We start from the raw sequence: 26,471 nt of genomic DNA on the forward strand, positions 1-26,471 counted from the left end.
TTAAGCTTGGGTTTTCCAGGACGAACAGCCTGCTTAAGTTGGCACCAGTGCAGCTGAGTTTAGACTTTGATTAGGCCACAAAACTCTAACTTGAATGTTTTGATTAACTAAAGTAAAGAAATCTGTCTGCTGATGCTGTCTAGTTTCTGAGAACATCCAAGAATCTTTCGTCTGCAAGTCCTTAGGGAAGGCTCAGGATGCAGATAGATGCTGCAGAAAAGCACATTTAAAAAAAATGAAAAGTCATGCATTTTAAATAAAAAGGCAGCTAGCACAGAAAGTTAGAAAAGTGCCCGTTGTGTTGTAGTACTATAATATATTTCTTAAATATATAAGCTTATATCTGTTAAACACTCCATTTTGTCAGCCAGCTTCCTCCAGCAATAAATGAAACACTGGCAGTGTCACCAGGATGGCAAGGCTGAAAATACTACAGAAACAGCCCTCCCAAAGGGATGGCTATATATATATATATATATATATATATATATATATATATATATATATATATATATATATATATATATATATATATATATATATATATATATACACACATAGAGAGAGAGAGAGAGAGAGAGAGAGAGAGAGAGAGAGAGAGAGAGAGTAAAAGAACCCCCGGATCTCCTCAAATGTATCTTTCTCATTCCCCCAAAGCATCATTTTCATGTTTTATGAAAAATATGCTAAGTGGTTCATGGTTCCGTCATTGTAGTGATGCTCTCAAGGCATTTTGATTCCACTTAAGAGACAAAATAAATGACACAAGAAGCTAACAAGAAGCTAAAGAAATAAATTGTTTGAAACAGACAGTACTGATGTTCTCAATTAACCTTCACCTAGAACTTAGATTTAGGAATATCATCAAATGCAGATGTTTGTCAGTCCACTGCAGCAGCATGAGAAAGACACTGAATGTCAGAAGTGAAGGTGATCTTTTTTATTATTATTATTATTGCAGCCATCACCATGTTTTACATGCAAGACGACAATGTAGGGTTTAGACTTTTCTGTTCATTGCCTTCCTTTCACACTTCAAAGTTTCAGGTTCTGAGTAAAAACTGAAAAGATAATTACAAGGTATCCTTCAACAAAACATGCAGTGCATGTTCATCTTTAAAAGGACATGAAATAAACTGCAAACTCAAAGTCCTGTTGCCCTAAAGATAGGGAGCTTCTGTTTTGTGTGCCACAGTGTAATTCCAGATTACAATGTTGCATTTAACTAAAAAAAAAACAAAAACTAAAAAAATACATTTTCACTGAGCTGCAGTAACTTGTGAAGTTTCTGGTCCTGCTCTAACACGACTGCCACAGCTTTCATCCTTGATTATATTTGCAAGTGTCGAAACCAAACGCAAGAATCCTTAAAACCCACAGAGTCACAGCAGGAGTCGACTTTCTTTGCAGTTTATTTAGTTGCTTTTTTTTTTTTTTTGTACATTCTCTGTGATGCAGAACAATATAAAACTTTCAGAACATGCACGTTTAAGTGGGACTTAACAGACTTGTATTATTATTGTTAGTGCTTTATTTACATTTTGATAAATCCAATGAATAATACAAATATTCCATGCAATGTGCATGTAAACAAATAGGAGAAACATAAAACAGAAAAACTCTGACAGTACATCGTTTACAAGGTATTATCCATCATTGACCAGCAATTTCCTAAATTTCAAACGATCAAGAACACTTCCTCGACTTTTTCTTCATATACAATCCACAGGCACAATTCAAAGCACAGAAGAAGCATTTCAAGTCTCCAACATCTGCAACTTTACGCTCCCAAATCAATGGATCCTTTAGGAATTCGGACTCTGTTTTTCTTGCAAAGAGCAAAACCTTTCATAAAACCTTATCCAAATGTTCCTCCCCTTCTGTGTGCAAAAATAACTTCGTAACGCTGCAGTGGGCGTTGCAAAGTCCCAAAGCTTGAAGAAAAGGCCGATTTATAAAATACTGCACCGAGATTCAAGAGACACTGCAGCAAAACAAAAACACACAGGGTGACTCCTAAGGTTTTGGAACCTTTATTCACCTGAGATTTATTTGTTACCAATAAAAAAAAGAGAGAGAAAAGCAAGACCAAGTGGCACTTAGAAAGGTTTACTGCCCTGATTAATGCTAACACAGGAAGGAGTAACACAGTGTAAATTGTACAAGATGTAGACATGTATGTATATGGCTAAGAGGCATTTTAATGCAGTGCATATTTAACCACAGAGTTAAGAGTTATATAAAAACAGGACTTCTGATAAAGCTTGTTTTAGCCTGAAATGCAACATTTGATGGGAGTTCTTCAAAGTCTGTTTAGAGTACTTAGTTTTCACATCCGGGTGTTTTACGTAAGATTTTGTAGGAAGAAGTGAACATCTGATATACAGTTGAAACAAAATGTAAATATCAATGATCTGAACTCAAATATACTCAGTAAGGCATTTTTTTAAAATGTTAAAATTAGTCAATTTGCCCATTACAGATCACAAAAGGCAAAATTGTCAAAACAAGCAAAACATTATTTTATGTTTTAATGATAGCCAATATTTTATTGTGTAGGAGAGATTGTATTGAGATTCAAAATTTTGCAATTTTTATGTTCTGCCAAGCCTTAGTATGCGATCAAAAAAGAATGTAATCAGAAAAAAGGTGAGAATTTCCTTAGAAATTATGCATTGCAGTGAGAATAATGATAAACTTAAAAATAAAAGTGCAATGTTATAAACACTTGATACAAAAATCAAAGGAAGAAGTCTGGTCAAATGACACATTATTCTGTAAAATGTGACTCAAACACACTGCAACACTTATAAATAAAGGCAAACATCAGAAAAATCCCAACTAAACTAATCAATTAGCAATTTAATTAATCTGAGTCATCCTCCTCCAATACTTCTGGAAAGAGGAAAAAAATAAACCTGGCACCAAAAAAAAAAACAAAAAAAAACAAAAAATGCAAATGTGCAGATGTCATTTGTCTCCACACTATGGAAAAAAGGCAAATTCAGGTGGAAACATTTCAACTTCTAGAACAACAAATTTCAGGCATGAGTGTGTTTACCAGAGTGCTTGATGTGTGTAAAACATCAAGATCTGCTTCAGATCTTCATTCCCGCAGAGTCCCGCCTAAAGTTTACGTGAGAATTCCTCCTTGTGAAGGTGTGTACTCTCGCTCACAGCTAATCTGAATATCAGACCAGCATCAGTGACCGTGCACCGACACCGTAAAGTGTTGTGCCTTTGCATTACATTTGCTCTTCAGGTAGGCTTTTTCAGGACACGTTTTAACAGTTAGCATTAGCGTCAGAGTAAGAAGACCTACGAATTCACACAGTTGTGTGCGTTACGCAAGCGGTGCGTGTTCTAAACATTTTTTTGTGCACAGGATAAAACTGCAAATCCACCCAGATGTGTATAATATGAAGCACTCGGGTTGGCAGAAATATCAAATAAAACTTCCTAGCTGTTGATTCTCGTCATGCCTTAGACGTAGCTAAATCTTCAGAGTTAAACATCAGAGGTTTATGGCGATAAACCTTCACTGTTTCTGCCAAATGTAGCTATTTCAGTGGAATCAATATCTGTGCACATGCACCACAACTTTAGCATTAAATGTTTTAGATGAAAGCAGTTCTGAAACTTGGCTTCAGTAAATGACCTCCGAATGTTACTTCTGAATATTCTGACACGTAACCCTCCATTGGACTGTGTCGTTCATGATTGTGTGTCAGCACCAGGGCTCCCGCTGGGCTCTGCCTCGAGCCAGGCTGTCTGCCCTCTGCCAGGCACTCTTCATCAGCTCCAGGGCCTCACCGCAGCGTTTCTGCACCAGCGGGTCCAACAGCTCTTGGTGGGGGAGGTCAACCTGTGTACGACGACAACAGGCAACACGTTTAACTGCACAGCGCAAGAGAACATTATATGAAGCTCTTTTTGCATATCGCTGTATAAAGTTAACGCTCAACCGACGTGCAAAAAAAAAAAAAAAAAAAATTAAAAGAAATTGTATTTGTTTTTGCATTTTTCTTAAAATCTCTAATTGATGTTTAAATGTTGTCAATAATATATTCCAATAACATAGTTCTTAAGATATATTTTTACATTTTCTGTCATCTTGGCTGTTGGTGAAGTGGTCTGGCAGCCCTACCAACAGACTTAGCATGTTTTTTGAAGGAAGTCCAGATAAACTATCTTCTAAACTCTTTTTTCTGCATAACCAATTGCTGGATTTGTAAAACCTCTACATGTTGATTTTATCCCATCAAGAACAAGGTTGACAGTTCATTCTGACCTGGAAAATGTCTTTCCATGTCTCGTTTAATGCATTTAGAAGCCGATCCCTCTCTTCACAGCCGCTGAAGTATAACACCCATGGAGGGAGGAACTGATGTCGATCTGCTGCAAACTCCTGTAGAGAGCAAAAGCCGGTGTTACAGCACTGCAAAAAGCCCAATGGGAAGATTTTCATTAGGACAAAGCAACACAAAGACAAGAAACAATTCCACAGTTATTGTCACAGCTCGTAAAGATCCTATCAAATGAATTCATTTTCTAGAAACAAATTTTGAAACATCAAAACATCTGATCTTTAATTTGGGTATTTTTGATCATTGGGAAAAAACAACACAGAAGGTCCAATTTTCCTTAGCTGAGAAAACATGCCATACAAGTACAAATAAAAAAATTGCTTCTCAGCTAAATCTGTCCCATGAGAATAAGTTAATCTCTACCAGTTTGGTTGATTAGCACCATTGCATGGTTGAGTTCAGGCTTTATTTCAAAATCTGTAACGTTTTTATTTATCAGTTATGGTTTGGGATATCATGTGTTAGATGGAAATTATTCAAAGCACAATTTGAGAACCTTGGTATCTTTACTGTAGCAGTTTTAGTATGTTTATTGGTATTAATTGGTATTTTAAAAAGCCAAAGTCGAAGGATCATAGGACAAGTCTGAGTCTGAAGTTCTAAAAATAAAGTAATTCTTCTTTTTGATTGATGATTGACTGCAAATTCAGTGTAGAAGTTAAACAACCGAAATAAAATGTCAAAAATCAAGGTTTGATGTAAACAGAAGATCACTCACAATAACACAGTATTCCTTGTCAGACTCCAAGCTCACAGTGGTCACGTCACAGATATCGACACTCCCCAGCGAACGGAAAAAGCTCGTCTGACAATCCTGATGACAAGTTAGCAACCTTTTGTCCGTCACCACCAGGCAACATGGGATACACGGGGTGGGGGCCACACCCTGAGGGATAACCTGTGGTAAAGGGACTGTAGTTTACATAGGCCCATATTTATCAGGAAATTATGCAACCAAAATAATGTATGTTAAATAAAAACAATACAAAAAAAGCAGAAGCACATGAAAATGTTTAATGGAAGAAAACAAGAGTACAAGATTCAAACAGCTCTTCATAAGAACATAGAAAGGGACAAATATTTTAGAAATACCCTATTTAGCAAGGTAGCTGAAGAAAATCAGAAACTTTTGCTAATAATGTCTGATACAGAAGAAAATTGTACAAACATTAAATAATTCCTGTCCATAATAAGTTTTGTTTTTCCACCACTCCTACATTTATCCATAGAAATCTCTAACTTCAAACCAATGGATGCAAAATTTTTAATATTTGTAACAGTGCATCATTCCAACTTTCTCCACTTACCCCTTTGGAAACAGACTGACAGAGAAGCTGCATCCATTCGGCCATTTCCTGCTCATTGTCGGCACTGAGTACCAGTGGAGGGCGCTCTGTCAAGATGACCTGGAAGGCGTGGGGGCGCTCTGTGTTGTTGGAGCGACGGCACCCACCACAGTGTTGCCCCCTGAAGACAAACAAAGAGGCGTCAAAACAGAGGGCATCGTTTTCAATCTGGAAGTTGAGTTTTCTGAGACTTACCCCATGGTGACAGACATCACAGGGGTCACATCTGTCCTCTCTGCATACAAGTACAAAATCCCTTTGCTGCACAAAGAGAGAACAAACATTTAGCTTCATATACCGGATGACATTTGGACAGACTGTCAGACTGATATTTTCAGCAAAACATAAAGAAAGAAATTATACAAGAAATTATATTATGTAATAAAACTTGTTTAAATAATACTGCGCCACTCTCTGACATTTGTACCCCTCTTTAATGTGTAAGAAGCCTTAAAGGTGCAGTACGTAACTTTAATAAACAATATGTTTGGTAATAATAAATGAAAAATTATGCTCACTGCTTCCCTCTGTGGTCCTTCAATCATCTGCAGGAGTTGGTCAAAAACAACAAATAAGAGCCAGGAGAGGGACTTAGCGCTATCAATAATGCTGTTCACACTCTCTTTCTTTCTGCTACGCTACAGCCAGTTCCCCGTCATGAATGCGCAGCATCGTTAGCATAACCACCAATGACAGAGAACAAATAGTTTTTCTCTGACTTTAAGCTTTTTCTCCTCCATAAGCACACTGAGCAGTGCCACTACAAGCTTGATTGACAGCGCAAAGACTCTCCTCTTGGCTATGATTGGTTGTTTTTGACCAAGAGCGGTGCACTTCTGTAGATGTTGATATTAGCACAGAGAGGAGATGAAGGAGATAGGATTTTTCATATACAATCTGTCACGACATGGTAACAATTTGAACAAATATGGAGATGTGGATTGTTTACAAAAGTTACTGCACCTTTAATATGACTAACAAATCTTATTTTGAGTACATTTATTCAGTGGGGAGAAATCCCGCAATAGTAAAAACCAAAAAAAAAAAAAAAAAAAGGTTTTTGGTGGCAAATTTTAATTATATAAAAATAGCCCAAATCACTGAAAATCATTCTTTACTTGCTGAGGTTATGTAGAAACTTTCAATCTGTAATTTTGAACTTCTTGTTTCACAGAGGTAGAAATATGAAATGTCACATTTTCTTTAGTCACACTTTAGAATAAGACATTAAAACATGCCATTTAGACACAGAACTTAATTCAGGAACTCGGAAAAAACAAGTCAACTACTGTTTTGAAATTTTGCCCTTAGCCACAGTCAGAGCAAGAATGAGATTCAAGTGAATCTCAATGGAGAAAATCAAGGCTGGATGGCAATATAAGCTTATCTTTCCAGTAGAAGGAGACGGAAAATCTTCTAAATGCGATGTTAGAGAACTCCAGTTTTGGTCCAAGGAGACAAAGATTCAGCTATTCATCATAAAAATAACTGGAGGTGAGTTTGAAAAGGAAAATATGAGCATGAATATGGTCTATACCTGAGAATGACGTAGCAGCTCTTCCACATCTCTTTACCGAGGTACGTAATCCCAGCCTTGTACTGCAGAGAACCTTCTTTGATACTGGAAGGGACTCCAGAGGTGGGTGTGCCTCCTTGGGGAGACATGGTCATATCCATTGGGTCCTCCCAGTGAACCAGTGAATAAAGCTGGATTGACACTTCAGATACCTGAGAAGAAGCAGCAACAAATGTCAAAATGATGTTTGGAAGGTTTGGCTCTCGAAAGCTGTTAAATAAAATAGTTGTAACAATATTCTACCTCACAATGACACTCCTGAGAGACAAACTTATTCAAGGCCAGTTTTTCCATGGTGGCATCTGTCAGAACAGCTGGATATGGAGGCTCTCGACAACCCTGGACCATGGCGGACATCAGCACAGACAGGAACCAGCTAAAAATGAAGGAGAAAGGAGATTTAATGCCAGTGGATAGGCAATCACTCAGTGAGAAGGAAACCAACACTTTTCCAAGATGAATGTTTTTCAGTGGCAGGAAGTAGGAGACAAGTCAGAAAAGAGGGAGGAATGTTTGAGATCTCCCAGATCAGAACCTTCTCAATAGGGTCACGCTGATGTTCCAGCAGTTTCAAAATAGCGACTGGCTGGCGACTTGGTCGTTTCTAAGCTTTATAATCCATCTCCTTTCATGTAAGGGTCACAGTTTGGACGAGATAATGTTCAAGATAGTGTTCAAGTTAAAATGACTCCAAACTCCAGAGAATGCATAAGTGTTTTTTAGACTGTATTGTTATTTTTATGTTTTTTTGACGTATGTAACAGATCTTTCTTGTAAATAAGACGTTGACTGTATGAATAAAGGATAATATGCAAAGTAGTGTAATATTAAACTTCTGCAATGGACTAGCTGTTGAACAGTTGTGAATGTAAGACTTGGTTCACACACCAGCAAAACATCTGGCTTTTATAAGATCTACTGCTAGCAGTGGAAAATATTTAGACTGAATTATATTGGAAGCTTGTCAACGACCAGAAAAAACGACATGTGTGAGGAGCAGGTCACCATGGAACATCTAATCAAAATTTTTAGACTGCAATCTTGTTAGATCATAATTTTACGATAAAAGAAGCACTTTACAAGAAATGTATAGAAAACAAAAAATGTATTTGACAATTTAGCCATGGTGTCCAAAAAAGAAAACAGAACGAAACTGTGCACCTCTTTGAATACACAAAGAGAAGAATATTATTAAAAACCAATAAAAGTGAATTTACACAGTCAGCGAGCCATCAGCTGTATCCAACAGGAACTTCCTTCGTCTGTTAGTGCAAACCAGCGTTATTGTCTGTTGGTCAAGGCCCACCTAAGAGGAAGAAATAAGATCCATCTTGTTTAAAACATATTAAGTAAATCTACTGTTTAATCATTGTCAATTATTGCATTAGCAGATATACAAAAGCAATAAGTTTACAAGAAAAACATAATATAAATGTAGTGAAATCCATCTAGAAAAAATGAGAAACTTGTGAGGTGCAGATGACTTACAGAAAGATAGTCGAGCTCATTATAAGAAACAGCATCTTCTACTGTGTAGGGTTTTTCAGCTGCTCCTAAAATAATAGGCAGTTATTAATGTACGCCAAATGAATCACCGATTATATTATACATGAACAAAACTCTGTGCAACATGCAAATTCTGAGGTTTCCCATGACATAGGGCTGGAGTCAGTTTTAGAGCCAGAGGTACTGGCTGATTATGTCATTGACTCACCCTTTCTTAGTAAGTAGATGTAACAGTCAGTCAGCAGCAGATAAAGAGGCTGCAGGTCTCCCTCCATGTGACCTGTACTCATTCTCAACATCTGGAAAACACAAAATAAATGGCAGAGAAATCCTTAGGGACAGTTTTTTTGTCTCCAATGAAACATTCACTCTTATTAGCATCTCCATGGAGGATTTACTGTGATGTTTTTATAATGTGAAGGAAAGCAGACAATTTTTATATACAGAGGTAGTCCTCATAGGCAGATTGTTCTTCCTGTTTTCTTATAGAAGATTTAAAGGCAAATGTGGCAACATTTAACACTTCTGCAGGTTTCACCAAGTAAAATTTAAGACTTTTAAAGAAATCTTTAAAACCAATTTCAATGAAATTTAAGACCTACATCTCCACAGAAGTGTGAATGTCATCCAGGAACAGTTGTGTTGAGATACATTTGAACGTAGCACAATAGACACATATAAGCTAGCCAGCTAGCTAGCCAGCTAGCTAGGAAGGGTATTAGCAGGTCATTACTGGTAGCCTCAATTGTCTGATGAGACAAAACGCTATGAATATTTCACCTGACAGAAAAGTTTAGAATAAAACAATACATTGAATATATGAATTGAATTAATCCTGTCAAGGCAAAATTGAAGACATATCATTAATGTATTAAATGGCAACTTATTTCTTTTTAAAATCATTTTTAGACATTTTAAAGCCTTACTTTTAGATTAATGAATTTAAGACTTTAAGTGCAGGCACCCTGATTAAAGGCACCTCATGGGTGAAAAAGAGTGAACTTTTGTCATTTGTCAGTCTACAGGGAAGGAGTGTAAAAGGCATTGACAAACTGGGCCTTGCAACATTTCCAAAGGAAGATTGTTTCATAGCCACCTCTAAGAGGACATAATAACATCAAAAGTTTCAACTTTTTTAAAGGGACACAGTGGAATTTTTGTTCTCTATACATTTGATTTGTGATGCCAAATCAATCTGTTAATCTGTTTGTTGAACAATGAACTGAGAAGATGTGACTCTCTTGAGGTTTAGAAAAAGTCTGAAAAAAGAAAAAACAAGCTTCTTCCATCCTCACTCTGAAAAGTTGCTCCTCGTTCTCTCTGAACACATGGATCATGAGAAGAAGCAGGTGATTGTTGTCCACCCTGAAACGTGGTTGTAGAGGATTAGATTTGCGATGAGAACCAGGAAAAGAACAAATATCTGGTCATATCTTGATTTCTTACTTGAACTCTGCCGGGTGAGAAATCTCAGAAGGACTGAGTTTCTCCTGCTGCTCCGTTTCCTTGGACGATCTGCCTGCTGAATTTCCCTCTACGGTCTCTTCCTCTTCCTTCATGTGAGGCTTCCGTCCTGCTGGTTCTTCTGCTTCTTCCTCATCTTCAAGGCTACCTGAAAGAGTCTGTGACTGGCTTTGCTCTGTAGAGTCATTGTGGCCACCACTTGTGTCAGCAGAGTCTGTACTGTTGGTGGTAATGCAGCATAGGTCCGCAGACACAGGAGAGGTCTGCAGGCAGTCTGGTCTGTCGGCCAGAGAGGAGTCAAACGACTCTTGTGGAGTTGGGTCAGGAGGTTTTCCTTCGGAATCGTTGCGAAAGGGCTGCTGCACCGGAGGCAGGGCGCTCTGATCACAGCTTTGATTGTTTTTGTCCTCCTGTTCCTCAGGGGGTGCCCAGGACCCATTAAGCCGCTCCATGACATCACGGAGGGGTTGTCCAACGGTGTCCATGGAGGTGTCTGTCATCTTTGGGAGCCGAAGCAAGCCTTCCACCCCTTCTTCGCCCCCTTCCTCTACAATCGCAGAACCCAATCTGCTCCTGCTCTGCTCTCCTTCACTGTCCAGTAGCGCTACAGTGGAGTTTATCGAGTCAACTTCTTGCGACGTGCTGTGGTTCACAATCTCCTCATGTTCAGAGGAGAGCGAGGCATGGATGCTGCTGCTGGAATCTGTAGATCCCCTGCCACGTCGCTTCTTGGCTGGCTTCTTTCGTTTAGCCATCCTAGGACAGATAATGAAGATGGTAAATTTGGCTTCAGGCATAAGCAGAAGCTGCTTCTTAAAGGTAAGACCCTAAAACATTTGTCACCTGATGACTTCAAGCTCATTGCCGTTGACCTCGGTCTCATCTTCGGTGGTGTTGCGACGGCTGGCTGTATGAACTGGTGTGACGTCCGCTGAGGTATTCGTATCAGAGTCCTCATTGAACGGGTTGTGTCGAGATGTGGGGCTGTTCGGGGAAAGGCGAGCAGCCGTTTTCCCCACTGCTGTGCTGGTGACAACTACTGTGTCACTGACGACCGTCTGGGGATCAGAGCCAGTCGACCGTGGGCAGCTGGTCTGGTCGGTCAAGTCACCCTCTGGTGTCAAGAGCCGCAAAAAGATAACTGAGTAAATTAAAATGCAGCTGTTGTCCAGGTTTATATCTAAAGAGTAAAGGAAATACACAGACTGTCTCTTCTGCATTGGTGGCAGCAGAATTATGCCAGATGGCTTGTTGACAAAAGTTACAGTGCCAATGAAAACTTTATTACACTTATTAAAAGAATATTTGAGCTGTGCTGTCTTCACAAATTTATGCTTAAGTGTTGAAAGTTGCAGCAAAATAATTGATAATTTGTTGAAATTGGGTGAGCTGTTGGCACTGAACTCACTTTTAAGCATATTCTGGAAATCTAAAATTTCTGATATAAGGACACTGATGGAAGCAATTCACTCCAGCATTTATATCTATATTTTTTTGCATTCGAGCTTATGTGGACTAGAAAAATCAACCGTGTCAAATAAGTGCATTTAATTATTCATCACTGCCAAGTCAAATGATTTGTTTGTTGTATAGTAATTGCCGAATGAAAAGAAGTTGGTAATGCTTTTACCAACCCAGGAGATTTACAGTCAAGTCAGGTGTATATAAACTTTTCACCAGCACCGTATTTACAAGGATCTGATTTGGTTTTAATTTCTTTTGTGCTTTTTTGCAATGTTGTAATCCTGACCAATCAAACAAGTGTACAGGAATACTGTGCATTTCCTCATTAGCATAGAAATAGGCAGTGTTAGGGCAAAGCAATCTAAAAATTTTTAAGGGTTAAAAAAAAACAACAAAGGCACCACACAATATGAGACATGTCAGGCAGCAGGTTTCTTTGCAGAGTCACAGGCCCAGGTCAAGCGGTGTTACTGCAGCAGCTACAGCTAAAAGGCAAGGATAAAAACTGACAAATAACTGCTTATTCTCTAGCAATTTGAGAACCTAAAGTGTAATCTCCAATATTTCAAATATGCCACTTGTAAATTAGACCTTCTAGAGAACTGAACACTGAACTAAAACTGATTGGCTGATTTTCAATCAACACTACAGCTTAGCTGAACCTAGGCCAGTGAAAGACATCAACAGGATGAAGACACACCATAATATGCAACACAGAGATACACAATAAAAACAGAAGCCTAGAAAAGACAAGGTGAGTCCCAGCTGCTTTGGGCTTTCCTACTGCTGTGTCAACAGTTACGCAGAGTAAGCTTGAATAAGATAGTTCCCCAAATAAGCAACACATGCAGAACATGACAGACAGGTAACCCACCCAGCAATAAATTTCCAGATTAATGATCCACTTTATTGCGCACAAACACAGTTTGTTTCACTTTTTTCTATTTTGATTTATGACATTTGAATAAGTATGGCTACAAATCTATGAAATATTATAAATGCATTTCTATTTATTTTACCCTTGGGTTTCATAGGCATCCCCAAAGGAACGTCTGACCTCTTCTAATAAAATTTGTTTTAACTGAATGGAACAACTTTTTATCTCAATCTGTCGGAAATTTGATTTATTTCGTAGTCTGCATGCAATATAGCAATAAAGGGAACATTCACGTCAAACAACTATAAAATTTGCCAGAGGAGCATAAACAGGTTTTTCAATATTGGCAACATTGTATCTTTTAGGAAATAGCATGAAAAATATGCACTTATGATGAAAGTAATAATAATAATAATATTTTTGCAGTATTGCCAAGGGTGTTTTGGTAATATCTATTAACTTTCTTCAAATTTAGAAGTTTACTTGCATTTCCTTTGTATTTGATGGAGTTACTTTTAGACGTGTGTCAAATAATCTGCATATCCTCCCACAAATTTCTCACAACAGTTAACTGAGCTTTGGTGTAACAGAGTCAGGTTTGTAGGCCATCTTAGCTGCACACGGATCTATGATCAGGGCTTTGTGATGTCCATTCCTAAACACTGACTTTATCCTTCAGCCACCGTATAACAAATTTCCATTAGGAAGACTTATTTGAGCCCAGCTTCAACTTCCTGGTTGACCTCTTGAGATGTCCTCCAATATCTAGTTTTTTCTTCCTGAAGTGTTTCAGTGCATTTCACAGTTGGGATGTTGCTTTCATGCTTGCAAGCTCATCCCCTCATCTCTCCAAATGTAACAATGGTTCTTGAAGCTTTGTAAAAAAGTTAAAATTGCACCAGACCACGAGACATGTTTTTAAAAATTGCAGTCGTGCTATTTATGTCTACTCTGTAGTTACAGATGTGTTCTATCTTTCTTTAAGCAGCCTATGCCAGCATCTTCACAAGGTTTCATGTTTTGTTCTGGAGCTGATTCGCATCAACACACATTCATCTCACAAAATCACGACGAGTTGCACCGAGTTGTTTAAAAGGCCCAGTAATTGTTTGTATATGTAACCTTCAGAATTTGAAGAAAATAATGCTAAATTCTCAGAAATAATTATCTCCTTCTTATGTAGTTTAGATGATACTGACTAACTTAAACTATAAACAGTGAGTTGATGGCAAAAAGTAAAGGAATAATTGTATTTATATAAAGTTTGTGTAAATCTGTTTCAACTGTTCCATTAATCTAAAAAAAACATCAGAAATTAATGTGCTTCTTTTTGTAAATATGACCAATCACTTAAAAGATATTTCTGTCAAATTATTTTAAAAATCACAGCTAATATCAGCTTAGTAGACTTGCAGTGGTATTTTCTAAAAAGCAGAAGGACAACAAGGGTAAATATTGTGTCCAAATAAATGATTGAAAACAACTACAAAGTCAAGCAGCTGACAATATACAGTAATGATTATAACTAGAGGTACACTGATAAATTTGCTCAGATTTCCTTAATTTTGGCTGATCAACTGATACTTTACACATAAACCCATTAATATTCAATGGCTTATATTTAGATACTTTTCAGATAAAAATTGGTACTGGACAAAATCGGAATCAGCAGGTCAGGCTTTTTCAAGATTGGTGATCAGCAAGAAAACTACCATTAGTGTACACCTAATTAAAGCTGAAATGATCACTTTTTTGCAGCAGTAAGGTTGTGTTTCTTTCTGTTTAAAAAAACAGCTTTCAGAGCTTGTCATGCTTTATTGTTTGAAACATTTTGCCAAATTTAGAGTGGTATTCTTCCACAAAGTAACAGATCATAATAATCTGATGCTAGCCACTACATAATTGCTTTTGATGTAAACAAGGTACATTAAATATACTGCCTTAAATTTCACAGAAAACTAAATCTTTCAGAACCAAATGCCAAACCCCTTTAATTTTTTTCCCCCATTTACTTCACCTTTTTCAAATTCAGATACATTGTCTTGCATCAGTGGCTATTTTACAGTTCAGGTTCCCAGCATGCATTTAATCCCAAATTGTGCTCAAATTCATGCTATAACGGAGGGAGAGAAAATATGGGATGAGTAAGCAGGAAGGAAGGGTTGACCATTGTCCCACCTTCCCAGTTTGCACTTGGTAATGACTGCAACACGGGGAACATGTCACCAAAATCATAATCTAAAAAAAACAGAAAAGGAGGGATAACATCGAAAATTAGAAAAAGTGACTGAAGAAACAAAAGACAAATGAATGTGAATAAATGACAGAGAAACAGTACAATAACATGATACAAGGAATGTGAAACAACTAAACCAATGAGGGTAAAAAATTGAGAAATGGGAACTAAAACAGGGAACTGGCTCAGGGCTTTGTGGGGGTTTTGCACTGCAATTACCCCAGTGAAGGTATTCTGCCACCATCGGCAAGCATATGAAATGAAATGCAGTTATGTGAAGAATTCGTAACACATCCTGTATGTTTAGCTAACATCTTTTGACATATATTTATCACCAATTGTAAAAATACAGACAAAAAAATCAACTAATTAAAGAAAAACAAGGGAATAGTTTAAAATTTTTGCCAAATCAATATAACAAAACAATTTGTGGCAATGAATAAATTAAATCAACCCCACATTACTTTCAATTTCAAATGACTTAAACACTCCTAGTTGGTGCACATGAATAGAACAATCAAAGTCAGCATTTTTTACATGTTGAGTAAACCTCATATATTCACTCTGCAAAATGATTAAGCATATATAGAAAAACCCTAAAATGTCCTCAATGGATGTAGAAGTGAATTTCTATACAATAAGAAAAAAAACTTTATTCTCAAAGAAAAACATGAAGGCCAGACTGAAGTTTGCCAGAAAGAACGTAGACAAAGAGGATGACTTCTGGAACAATGTTCTTCAGACAGATGAACCAAAGGCAGAATTAAACATTGCCCAGTTCTACTTTAAGCAAAAAAAAAAACAAAGAACGAAATTGAAAACCAGTCTGCATTTCACTGCCAGGTTTTACTGTACTAATTCAGGTAAAGACGTATAGTAAGAAACAGGGTGGGCAGAGAAAATACAGCATGCTCTACCTTCACTGGAGGGAGCTATGGCGCTGTCGTCCCACTCCAGGTTGGTGGAGGTCAGGGAGGTAAACGAGTGCAAAGACAAGCTGTCCGAGCTGGGGAGCCTTTCCTCAAAGTCCAGCAGGTTGTGCGGTTTGTAGTACTCCGGCATGTATGGAGCAACATCCAGGTAGGGCACATCCTAAACCAGGAACAGGCGTCTGACAAGTTAAGGACACACAGATGAGTGCAGTGTGTGATAATATGTTGTGATTAAGCTTATGCTGACCAGCTCCAGATCAAAGCGAATGAACTCCAGGCCGGACACCAGTGTAAGGAACAGCGTGAGGTGGTCGTGACTGCAGACCAATGCATTTCTACAAGTCAAACATATTATGATTTAAGGCATTTAACACATATGAAGTGAACAGTAAAAGTCCAAGCTGAAAACTTTAAAGCAGTCACACGCATTTTTAAAAAATGGTCATTAAAAAGAAAAATCTTAACATACTTGAAGTAATACTTTTGTAACAATCCTTGATTCTCTTGGAAGAGGCGTAGATAGCTTTCTAAAGAGCTCTCACTCAACGCCAGGTACAACCATGCTCGACCTGCGCAAAATAGTTGAAGCCTCCTTTAATGAATGCATCTGAAAGTCTAATAAATTATGTTTCATTTTTATTTCAAATGCAATTCCCTATGCAGTAAATAGGTCATACTTCGACCGAGGTTGGTGGCTATGTGCTGCAGCTCGTCTATCTGTCGGACAGCCTCCCTCCTGGTGAAGTGAACCACCAGCACCCAGTAGCCTGACGATATGTCCTGCAGCCTAAAACAACAACACATTCATGGGGGAAAGGGCTAACACAAATAGGTAACATATGACAGGTTGTTTAAAATATCGTGTAAATAATATCCATCCTCAGGCAGATTGACCTGAGAAGATCAGAGCACTAATCGGGGTTCCTGCAGATTTAAATTTTAGACTTAAGATCTTTAGAAAACTAATCATTGTTAGTGAATAATGATACAGCTAAAGACAAAATTAAGAGACCACTTAAAAGTTATCAGTTTCTCTGATTTTACTTTCTGTAGGAATGTGTTTGAGTAAAATAAACATTGTTCTTTTATTCTATGAACTACTGACAACATGTTTCCAAAATTTCCAGCAAACATTTTGTATTTATTTGCAGAAAATGAGAAACTGTCAAAATAAAAAATGATGGAATGGTTTCAGACTTCAGACTTTTTCTCAGCATTGAAGATTCTATGTTCCTGTGTTTTTCAGGTGCTTTAAAAACTTTAAAGACTCCCAATCAGCTTCTCTGCTAAATCAGCTGAAAAGGTAAATTGATAAAGTGCATGTTAGCTTTCAGTTGATGTGTCTATTTTTCCAGCAACGTCCTGGTGATATGACATCTTTCTGCTAAAGGTAAGAGAACTATAACCAATAACCCCACTTTAAAATATACAAACTAACCCTTTAGTTGACTATATTCAAAGCAAGACTAGGTAGAAAAAATAAAGACATTGAAAAAAAATCTGAAATGTGTTACTTAAGGTGACTGTAAAAGATTTCCAAAGTCTGGTAATTTAAAGCAAAATCTGAAGAAGCAAGACATGGCTAAACTCTTTTAAGTAATGCAGAAGTGGTGAAACAGGAAGGAAGATTTGCATACATAAAGAAAACCAAAAAATGATATCAGATGAAACATGACACAAATGGATGCATACTAACATATGCATCCATATGTCAGTGTGTGCAAAGAAGAGTGGAAAGGAAATAAATATAACTTATTATGCACACGCAGTGCAGTCATTCTCTGTGTGTCAGACATATAAACACCCTTTGTTTATAGCTGTAGAAAATGACTAAAGAAGAGGCAACTACATTGCCATGCCACTATGTTGTTTCAATGCCAATGTATTATCTTGTACTAAAGTGTACATTTTCAGATATTTATGGGTTTTTTGATGGGTTTTTCAAAGAAAAGTGATGCTTTCATGTCTGATGTCTGAGGCCGTTTGCTCTGATGACTGACAATGTTTTTCTGATTTTATTTCCTAAAATCTACATGGCACTGCAGGCCCGTGAAAGGCTTTCAAAGTAAAAAATATATATAATGTTGGAATTGTATTAATGCCTTTTTTTAAAACACCCACCCTTCCACTTTTCAAAATGGTTGAAGGCCTTAGATAATATTCTACACACTTTAAAATGCTGTTTTTGAATCTATCCTAAATACACTTTTAAAAGCGCTGCTACTTAAAATGGGAAAACAATTGCAAAAACTGTTATTTTATTAAATTTAGAAATCAAGATTAGGCTTTAAATATGGAAATGGCATTTAGTAATAGTAATACCTTAGATGCAAAGCATAACAGGAAATACCATTTGAAGAGGTGTGCATAAGACCGACATGACACTGTCAAAAACATGTCATGACACCTCTTGTTAATACGAAGTAGCCTTCATAAATGTTTCAGAATTGTCATAAACTGTCATTCGGTAAAAAGTTGCTCTAAAAGTGCATTACAACTGCAAAGCTGCATTAAAAGTTCATTAGAAATGTCAACTTTGCATTAAAAGTCTCATTTACCGAATGACACAACAAAAGTATAGATACACAGCTCTCATGCATATGTGACACTACAATCAGAACAATGTGATCCACACAAAATAGCATAAATAATTTGAAGTAATCTTTCTTTACTTTCTAACATTCTGCAGCTATCTTGCAGTAAATATCTTACCCATAGAGCAGAGCATGGTCGAGGTGTTCACAAAGACGCTGGAGGACCCGGTCGTGATTGCGGATAGCGGGAGTTTCATCCTCACAGGCTGCAAAGTAACTCTGTAACTGTAGAGACACATGCAGATCAGATTACTCTAGCAATAAAAAAAGCTGTAATCTTTCAGGCATTCAGAGCAGGAATTCCAAGCATTTCTTAATACGGTGGATTTAAAAAGTTGGTGAATTTGCACAATAGGTCATCTGCAGAAGACTGACTTTGTGGGTATGCTTTTAACCCTGCAGCACAAGGTTAAAATGATAACTTTATGAATTATTGCGTATTTCAATTGTGCAGCTAGACAACAATTAAAACAAGAAATGCAGGCCTAAGCAGAGGAATCACTTTGACTTGCACATAATCTAGAGAGGTGTTTGAAAGCACTCATATGAGCAGTAAACGAAGCAGCCCGCAACACGAATCTGAAACAGCATCGCTAGAAAACTGGCAAAATCCCAACTATTGTCTGTGGATTGTAGATTTAATCAAGTTGATGTTTGGTTTAGCTGCCCTATGTCCCTGGAAACATAGATAGATCACACTCCCTCTGTTAGATACACACAGAGTCGATGTTGGAATGTTAAGGGAAAGATAAAGTGCGTATTGTTGCTTTAACAAACCAATCAATCAATCAAAATCAATCAGAATCAATATATCTTTTTTTTTTTTTTACAAAAAAATACCCTCCCCGAATTTCAAAGTGAAAATTTATTTCTAAAAAATAATGACAGCTAAATGAAAATAGGTGTCACTGTACATGATCAAGCTTCTACTGGCTTTCTGGACCTTCATTTAAAAATGAGAAAGAAACAACTGAAGTTTAAAAAACAGATATAAAACAAATGCAGGTTTTAGTTATTTTTACATTTACAATTGCATTTAATTTTTACAGTAGAGTGACTCTAAAAGTACCCATTATTTTTATTCAGTTCTATTTTTCTTGTTTCTAGGCTGGAAACTATGTGCAATACCAACACTCTAGAAGAAGACCAAAATGCCAAAAGCACATAACTGCAAAAACTTATAGATCTCCACCGTGAAACATGGTAGTAGATAGAATAGAGGAGCTGATTTGACAAGGGCCTGCAAATGACTTAAGGCAGGAGTTCATACAGCCAGGGCTGCACAGGAATAGCTTAGATCAAGGCACATTGATCCATTACATTGGCCAAGTCAAAGTACAGATCTATATCTAACTTGGAATATGTGGCAAGATTCAATAAATAGTCTCAATTCAATTCGGCTATAAAGACCAATAGCACTTATAAAGCTTTGTGATGAGTTTAAAAAGCTGCAAGAGATTTAAATATTTTTACAACAGGACATCAAGACAACCAATGTAACTTTTCAATTCTAAATACAGGGGAGATCAACTGCATCATGTGACAGGTAAAGCGCACAAGGTAAACCTTGAAAGCTAGAGGCACAGTAAGTAAACACCAAATTAATGTGAGGGCATTGAAGTAACAAGTACACTTAAATTTGACAATTTTTTGCTCCTTGTTAGTCAAAGCTTATCTTGGTGCATTACCAAACAAGAAGCTTTCTAACCCAATCCCACTGCAATGAGACAAACCCTTCAAAAATACTAACAATCAGATCACCTTCAGAAAGGATGAAGGTGATCAAGCATCCACTCGATCAGCAAAAAGAAGAGGAAAATTCCTGCATGCATCACACTCATTATATGTTCTTATAGACAGAAAGGAGGAGGAAACAGCTAATGTTGCGGCTTTGTTTACACTCTCCATTGCCGCAGTGTGCGAGCTCAAGGAGGGTCAGTGCCACTGCTGCTGCCCATGGACAAAAAACACAAACTATAAAGCTCGAATAAAAGCTCTAGCTGTCAACCAGAGGGCTGGTTTGAGCCAGTTCACACTTTGATGAGTTATTCCCGCAGGGGCAAGGCCCTCATGAACTTGTGCTGTCCTTCCAGCTTGAAAGTTGCCCTCTTTTGCAAACACAAGATGACCTAGTATTAGCTAAGCATGTGGAGTACATATTGTTACTATAAATACATCAAAATGGTTAATCGCGACTGTTTAGAGCTCACCTTCTTGACAGACATCGAGATGTTTTCCAATATGCGGTCCTTCACTTTGAGTTGATCCATCACTGGGGCTGTTGGCAGCAGAAGGCTGTCAGCTGACTCTCCCAAAGCAATGCTCTGTTTTTGCTAAAGCTAACGCCGCCCACATTAGCTGCTCAACAAACCCTCCGTTGCATTTTCACGTCAAACTAAACACACAGCTTGTGGTTTCAATTCTGGAAACTCTTTCGCTAGTTTAAAATGTTTACGCTCGCCAAGCCGCGCGTGGCTTCAACTTGGCGTTAGCGGAGTAACGTTTACGAGTTAGCTTAAACCTGCACTTTCTTCTTCTTTGAGGCCAAAAAGCGACTTCTCGGCTTCCCAGAACAGATAGCGCAGAGCATTCTTAGATAAAACCGGCGTCACTCAGGTGGGAAATTGTTCAATGTTACCTTTGGGAGCCTTTGCCTATTTAGTCGATGAATGAAACGCACAGCATGCTAAGGCTCTACATCTCCTGAAGGTCTGACCGGAAAGGTGACGTCACCTGACTTCTGTGTGAAAGGCTGGAAGTATTACCCTGCATTTCCCTTTAAGACATGCATACCATTGTTATGAGGGACCTACAACGCTTTTAATGAAATTGTTATTAAAAGTGACATATTTCCCTATAACTAAAGCATGATTTAATTGAAAGGAATGAGATTTCCAAACTTGAGATATGCTTCCAACTTCTTGGCTGATGCATTCCTGCTTTTATGAGATGGCAATTTGTGAAGACAACTGGTTTCTCTGGATTTGGGTTCAGTATTACAGGTGACACAAAAATGTAAAAAGAAGGTCAATGGGTATAGATATTTTTTTCAAAGGCACAGTGTGTTTTGTAATAAAAACACAAACTCGTGTCAAGTGGAATGTGGTTATTTTATTTCAAAGAGGCCTGCAACTTTTTCAAAAAATTTTATTCAAAAACAAAAGAATTGTTGGCATTTTCAGTGCATTTTCTGAGAAGAAAGTAGATTAAATTTAAGAGATTTGCAATTGTTTTTACTTATATTTTAGCCAGATGTGGAGCAACTTTTATACATAAGCAGGATGACTTTACAACAAACGGGACTCTGGGAGATTTTTAAGATGCATCTTAAAAAAAAAAAAAAGAAAAAAAAAACTACTGCATTAAATTGCAGCCAGCACCCCTCAGACACACACACCAGCCACATGCCCTTAACAAAATATGAACAGTCAAAATCTCAAAATGACACCTTTGAGCCATAAGGACATTCAGTTTCAATTCTTCCCCTTGCAATTTAAAATTTTACACTTTTTGTTGTCTTTGCTTTAGTCGGACTTCTCCTTCTCTCTCATATGCAAGAAGACTACACTGAAGACGAAAAGTCCTGTCATCATGGAGAAGGCGCTGGCGTAGTACGGGAAGGCTGAGGGAATGAAGCGCTCGTACTGAGTGTGCTGCAGGGGCCGGACTGAAACCTGCAGAGGACAAGTCGTACTTAATTAAATCCCAATCATTTTGTGTGGATAAACGGCCAAGATAGCCAAGAAAATTACTAAAAGTAAAATCTTTGTGACATAATCTCTTAAAAGTGCAAACAATCCAAGTAGGTTAAGTTATGTTTACAAGTAGGTTAAGTTTATTGAGCTTGCCTGAGTGGATGAGTAGAGATGTGTGTATCCCAGTCGGTTGTAGTCCACCTTGAACTGGAAGACTCCGTACACGTCGGGCAACTTGAACTGAACGCTGTATTTACCTCCTGATGAAAAACCATGAAACATATTGATAAAAATAAACAGAAAACGCAGATTTATGCAATATAAATACATTATATAATGGAATATGTTCAAGTTTACCATTTTTCTTGAGATAGGTTCTGACAAAGGGATCGATCCTCACAAACTCGAGCTGAATATCGTCGCCGTCGAAGGGAACCCAGCGGCCCTCGGACAACATCTCGATGACAATGCTGTATTCCTGAAAGAAGGTTGTATTCGCATCCACAGCTCCTCACTTATGCAAAACGTAAACGGTACTGATTGCTGTTAAACTCACCACAAGGTCAGTGACTGTGTACGCTGCAGGAGGAGCTGTCTCTCCCACAGGATGATGGGTAACGGCTCCCACTCTAAGCACTCCTGCCTCCTTAAACACCCAGCGCGACAGAGACACAGCCAACTCCAAGTTCCCCGTTTGCTCGTGCCTGGAAAACCCAGACAACAGGGAAGTTGGTTTTTCTTTTGTTTTTTTAGACCAAAAATCTAAGTAATGTCTCAGATAAGCAACAAAACAAAAATAGCTGATGTGTACCTTTGAGAGCCCGGTCTTGCTTTCTGCACTGCAGAGTTGAAGAAGGCGTCGCTGAAGAAGTCCAGGGAGCCGCTGAAAACCACTCTGGCATTGTTTCTGGCCTGCAGCCCGGCGATCAGCAGTGTGTTCTTCCCCACGGCATGGGGGTACTGCAGAGGTAAAAAGTTCCCTTTAACAACCCCATAGTTTCTAAACAGAAAATATCATGCCATCTACAACAAATTACACTCCTCAAATCATTATCTTTAACCTAAAAAAGAGGCTTATTATGAGAGTGAAACAGCAAATAAGGTGTATTTTATTAAGTAAAACTCAAATTAAATGTTTTGTTGATTGTGGGTTGAGAAGCTTTGTGCTGATTGCACCCAGGAAAAGCTTGTCACTGTTAAGGCCAAACAGCTTGTAGTAAACTGAAGAACAAAATGTTGCCCTGGCAAAAGTGCAACCAGGCTTCATTCCAAGGTGGTGTATGAATGTCCCACACACTGCTGTAATCCTATTTTGTTTTATTAATACATTTTTAATTGCCAAAGGAGTCATTTATTCAAGTTTCCAATCCCACAAATGACACCAAACAATCAAGAATGCACTATGTTTTGTCTTTTCAAAAAAAATAAAACACAAAGTAGTACGGGAAGTTATTCTCGTACTACTTTGTTATTCAAAAGAGTTAGCAGTTGAGTCCTACAGCAAATCAAGGAATATCAGGATCTGCCAATTTCTACACCAAAGCATTTATCACTAACCTTTATCTGAATGTATTTATATGCTTTTTGTTGATGCATTTAAAAACTCTGAACACTTGGGAGTTCTTAGTTTTGATTAATTTAATTCATTTGTGGAGAAAAAAAATGCTTATTTTTGTTTTCGTAGCAATTTTCCTCCTGATCACTGAACTGAGGACGTCAGGGGAAAATATAATGATTTTGCTCTCTTGCAGACTGACTGGCGCATCTTTATGCACAGTCTGAAAATATTAATTAATAAATAGTCAAATATTAATTTTTGCATATTCAAACAAATCTCAGAAAGTATTACAAGAGGTCAGAGTCTGAATATTATGTATTGGGGCAAATAATCTGCAAAACAATTTGAATCAGACCACAACGTTTAGATGCAGTTTAGTTTCTCGGTGATGTGGCTTGGTAATCATATTGCATTTATATATCCAGTGTTTTTGAGAAAAGTTCAGATTTAGGGAAACATCTCAATTAAAAAAAAAAAATCTGACCAGATAGTAACAGGTGGTGTTACCTGAGAAATGGGTCTGTCTGGGAAATAGGAGTAAGAGGTTGAAGAACCAGTGAGAATGTCGAGAACGAGTGGGTTGTCTGGGTCAGCAACCATGCTGGAACGATACATCACAAGGTTGATTTAAAGCTTCACATTTCTAAACAAGTCATATTTCTTTTAGAAAAAGTTACAGTTCCAAATTAACACAAAAACTAACAAATTAATTACATGTTCACCTAAGTGACAAGTTTGTTACAAGTTTTTTTAAAAGTTCATTGGGGAAAAAATAAAATAAAACAAAATAAAAACAAATTCAAAATCCACAATGGAAGGGAAAACTATTCAACCAACATTCTTGTATATTCAACCCCAATTAAAATAATATTTTCTTTAATTTTATTTTATTTTATTTAACTGCAGACACTGCAATTAGATTTTTTTTTTTTTTTACTTACCCAACACCTTTAAATAGAATGGGCTTGCTGGTTGGTTTGCCAACAATCGTGGCAGCTTTAAGCAGGTTCTCTGGGTCGGCAACAATCAGGGTGTGCTGGAAAAATGTATGATAACCAGAAAATAAGAGTCAAAACTCGGGATTGGAGCAACATCAATATAAATACTGTGAAGACTAAACTGTTTACCTCCCCAGGATCAGAAACATCATAGTTGTGGTGGTCAATGACAGCCGTTTTTTCCTCATCAAACTCAATGCCACACTCACTACCCAGCTCCCTCAGAGGGTCCCCTGCATTACAGAAATTACTACGTACAATGTACATTTTAACAAGTATATATTAATTATAAGGTAAATATCGAATCTGTCGACTGACCAATATCTGAACTTGCAGCGACCAGGACGTTGCCTCCACCATCAATGAAGGATGTTATTGTCTCCAAGTTTATATTTCCACCAAAGTCTGCAAAAACAAGCAGAAAAATAAAAGTTACATACCACTTTAAAAAGTTAACATGAGGTTTAAAAAGCCAAGTGAAATTTACCTTCAACTGATGGCGCGAAGATTATTAGATGGTCGTAGAGGAATTGCCCATATTTGATCAGGGACAGAGAGGGGTCGTCAGCGGTCTTGAAAGTGAGGTCAAATCCACGATCTGGAAAAATAAAACATGTTTCTGTTTGTCCTTTTTCTGCACTCCTTCAACAAATTAAGGTTTGTAGAGACCTCTGGGTCTCCCTGAACCGTTATTTTGCAGCTAAAAGCAATCAATGTATATAAATGTCTACACATGTATAACAAGTAGTAATTTTTTGTCTTCCTCTCTGAATTATCCATTTGTTTTGAACAACAAAAACAGAGCTGGATTAATTCTGTGCACTCAGCATTTGAATGAAGAACATTAAACATTTAGTTGATCAGCTGGTATTAACAATTATCTATGAAATTCATTTGTGGTTTAGCAGGAAATGTATGGTTTATGATATAAATTGAGGTTTATCTGTGAGTAAGTCTTTTAGTCGGAAACATTAACGAGTGTGTTTGATACATATTTCACCAAAATCGAACAGTGTTTTTATGGAATCTGGTGACAACCAAGGCTGGTTTAGCAAAGGTTAGCAGCCATGCTATACTGAATGGCGGAAGCAGTTCTGTCCAAGCATTTTCAGATGGTCTAGAAAACACTTCAAAACCACACATGTGGGACTAATTGGGTTTATGATGCTGAAACTACAAAAGTAAAGACATGCCATCCTTTGACTGACCTGCCAGACTGCGGAAGAAGATTGAATGGGTGTCTTTGATGTTGAGGTTGTCCAGTAGCACCAGCGTTTTCCCGTCAGCCGTCGCGAAGTGCAGCATGGAGGCTAACGAGAGCAACATGAGGACACTGCAGTCCAAAAGCGACCAGCATCTTGTCGTCTTCATTCCGGTTCGCTTTTTATATAATAAAGAACCGAACCGGTCCGCCTGCCTTGCTGCTGTAAACGCCGCCATTTTGCTACTCAAGTCGACGTCAGCGTTAGCAGAGGTATGCTCAACTTTGACCCCAACATCCAGCCAATCACAGGAAGGAACGCGTCGGGGCTGACAGCTTCTCCACCAATTAAATTAAGCTTTTGTTATTTATCAGAAATATGGAAAGAAGGAATTTAAATTGCCACACTTGATAAATATTATCTGCCATTTCTATAAAATTATGCAACAATAAGTTCAAATTGTACATTTTAATTTTGAACCAAGCAAAAAATAAATTAATTAAAAATAAAGAATTTTGCATATCTAACAAGTGATTTTTTTAATGATCCACCAAGTCTGAGCAGTAATTTATTTGCAGGAATTTACTGCAAATTATTTTTACAGGTGGCAAAATAAACGTATCAAATAAAGAATAAAACACCTTGAAATCAGCTCA

At 37.6% G+C, this 26,471-nt stretch overlaps 2 protein-coding genes across 4 annotated transcripts; both read right to left on the minus strand.

The window, feature by feature from the left end:
* Window positions 1-1,394: 1,394 nt before the first annotated feature.
* On the minus strand, window positions 1,395-21,072 carry plekhm2 (pleckstrin homology domain containing, family M (with RUN domain) member 2). 3 transcript variants are annotated; one of them, XM_055048568.1, is made up of 20 exons: window positions 20,573-21,072; window positions 18,481-18,587; window positions 16,446-16,555; window positions 16,238-16,337; window positions 16,016-16,085; window positions 15,754-15,928; window positions 14,779-14,838; window positions 11,103-11,373; window positions 10,242-11,015; window positions 10,091-10,160; window positions 9,004-9,094; window positions 8,778-8,842; window positions 8,507-8,595; window positions 7,533-7,665; window positions 7,251-7,441; window positions 5,909-5,974; window positions 5,675-5,834; window positions 5,086-5,265; window positions 4,292-4,408; window positions 1,395-3,865 (listed from the first exon to the last, which is right to left on the minus strand). In XM_055048568.1, exons 1-20 carry the CDS (start codon window positions 20,630-20,632, stop codon window positions 3,728-3,730), a joined length of 3,027 nt encoding a protein of 1,008 aa, XP_054904543.1. In that variant the 5' UTR covers window positions 20,633-21,072; the 3' UTR covers window positions 1,395-3,727. The 3 variants fall into 3 exon arrangements, with proteins under 3 accessions (XP_054904543.1, XP_054904542.1, XP_054904544.1); XM_055048567.1 differs by having other exon boundaries at window positions 16,016-16,103; XM_055048569.1 differs by lacking the exon at window positions 14,779-14,838 and having other exon boundaries at window positions 16,016-16,103.
* Window positions 21,073-21,453: 381 nt separating this feature from the next.
* On the minus strand, window positions 21,454-26,070 carry ddost (dolichyl-diphosphooligosaccharide--protein glycosyltransferase subunit (non-catalytic)). Its single transcript, XM_055048574.1, has 11 exons — window positions 25,822-26,070; window positions 25,101-25,211; window positions 24,932-25,018; window positions 24,743-24,846; window positions 24,557-24,651; window positions 24,123-24,216; window positions 22,869-23,017; window positions 22,614-22,761; window positions 22,415-22,535; window positions 22,211-22,317; window positions 21,454-22,036 (listed from the first exon to the last, which is right to left on the minus strand). The coding sequence occupies exons 1-11, from the start codon at window positions 26,051-26,053 to the stop codon at window positions 21,887-21,889; spliced, it is 1,398 nt and encodes a 465-aa protein (XP_054904549.1). The 5' UTR covers window positions 26,054-26,070; the 3' UTR covers window positions 21,454-21,886.
* Between the last annotated feature and the right edge of the window lie 401 nt (window positions 26,071-26,471).

This window comes from Poeciliopsis prolifica, unplaced genomic scaffold (assembly GCF_027474105.1).
Source record: "Poeciliopsis prolifica strain line A6 unplaced genomic scaffold, Auburn_PproV2 SCAFFOLD027, whole genome shotgun sequence".
Lineage (NCBI taxonomy): Eukaryota > Metazoa > Chordata > Actinopteri > Cyprinodontiformes > Poeciliidae > Poeciliopsis > Poeciliopsis prolifica.

Coding starts and splice junctions, on each gene's coding strand:
- ddost (XM_055048574.1), bottom strand. CDS start 26,053: ATGGCGGCGTTTACAGCAGCAAGGCAGGCGGACCGGTTCGGTTCTTTA. Junction 24,217..24,556: donor ATTCTATTTAAAGGTGTTGG/GTAAGTAAAAAA, acceptor GTATCGTTCCAG/CATGGTTGCTGACCCAGACA. Junction 22,762..22,868: donor GCAAGACCGGGCTCTCAAAG/GTACACATCAGC, acceptor TGGGTTTTCCAG/GCACGAGCAAACGGGGAACT.
- plekhm2 (XM_055048567.1), bottom strand. CDS start 20,632: ATGGATCAACTCAAAGTGAAGGACCGCATATTGGAAAACATCTCGATG. Junction 9,095..10,090: donor ACGAGGAGCAACTTTTCAGA/GTGAGGATGGAA, acceptor TGTGTTTTCCAG/ATGTTGAGAATGAGTACAGG. Junction 4,409..5,085: donor ACAAGGAATACTGTGTTATT/GTGAGTGATCTT, acceptor TGCTCTCTACAG/GAGTTTGCAGCAGATCGACA.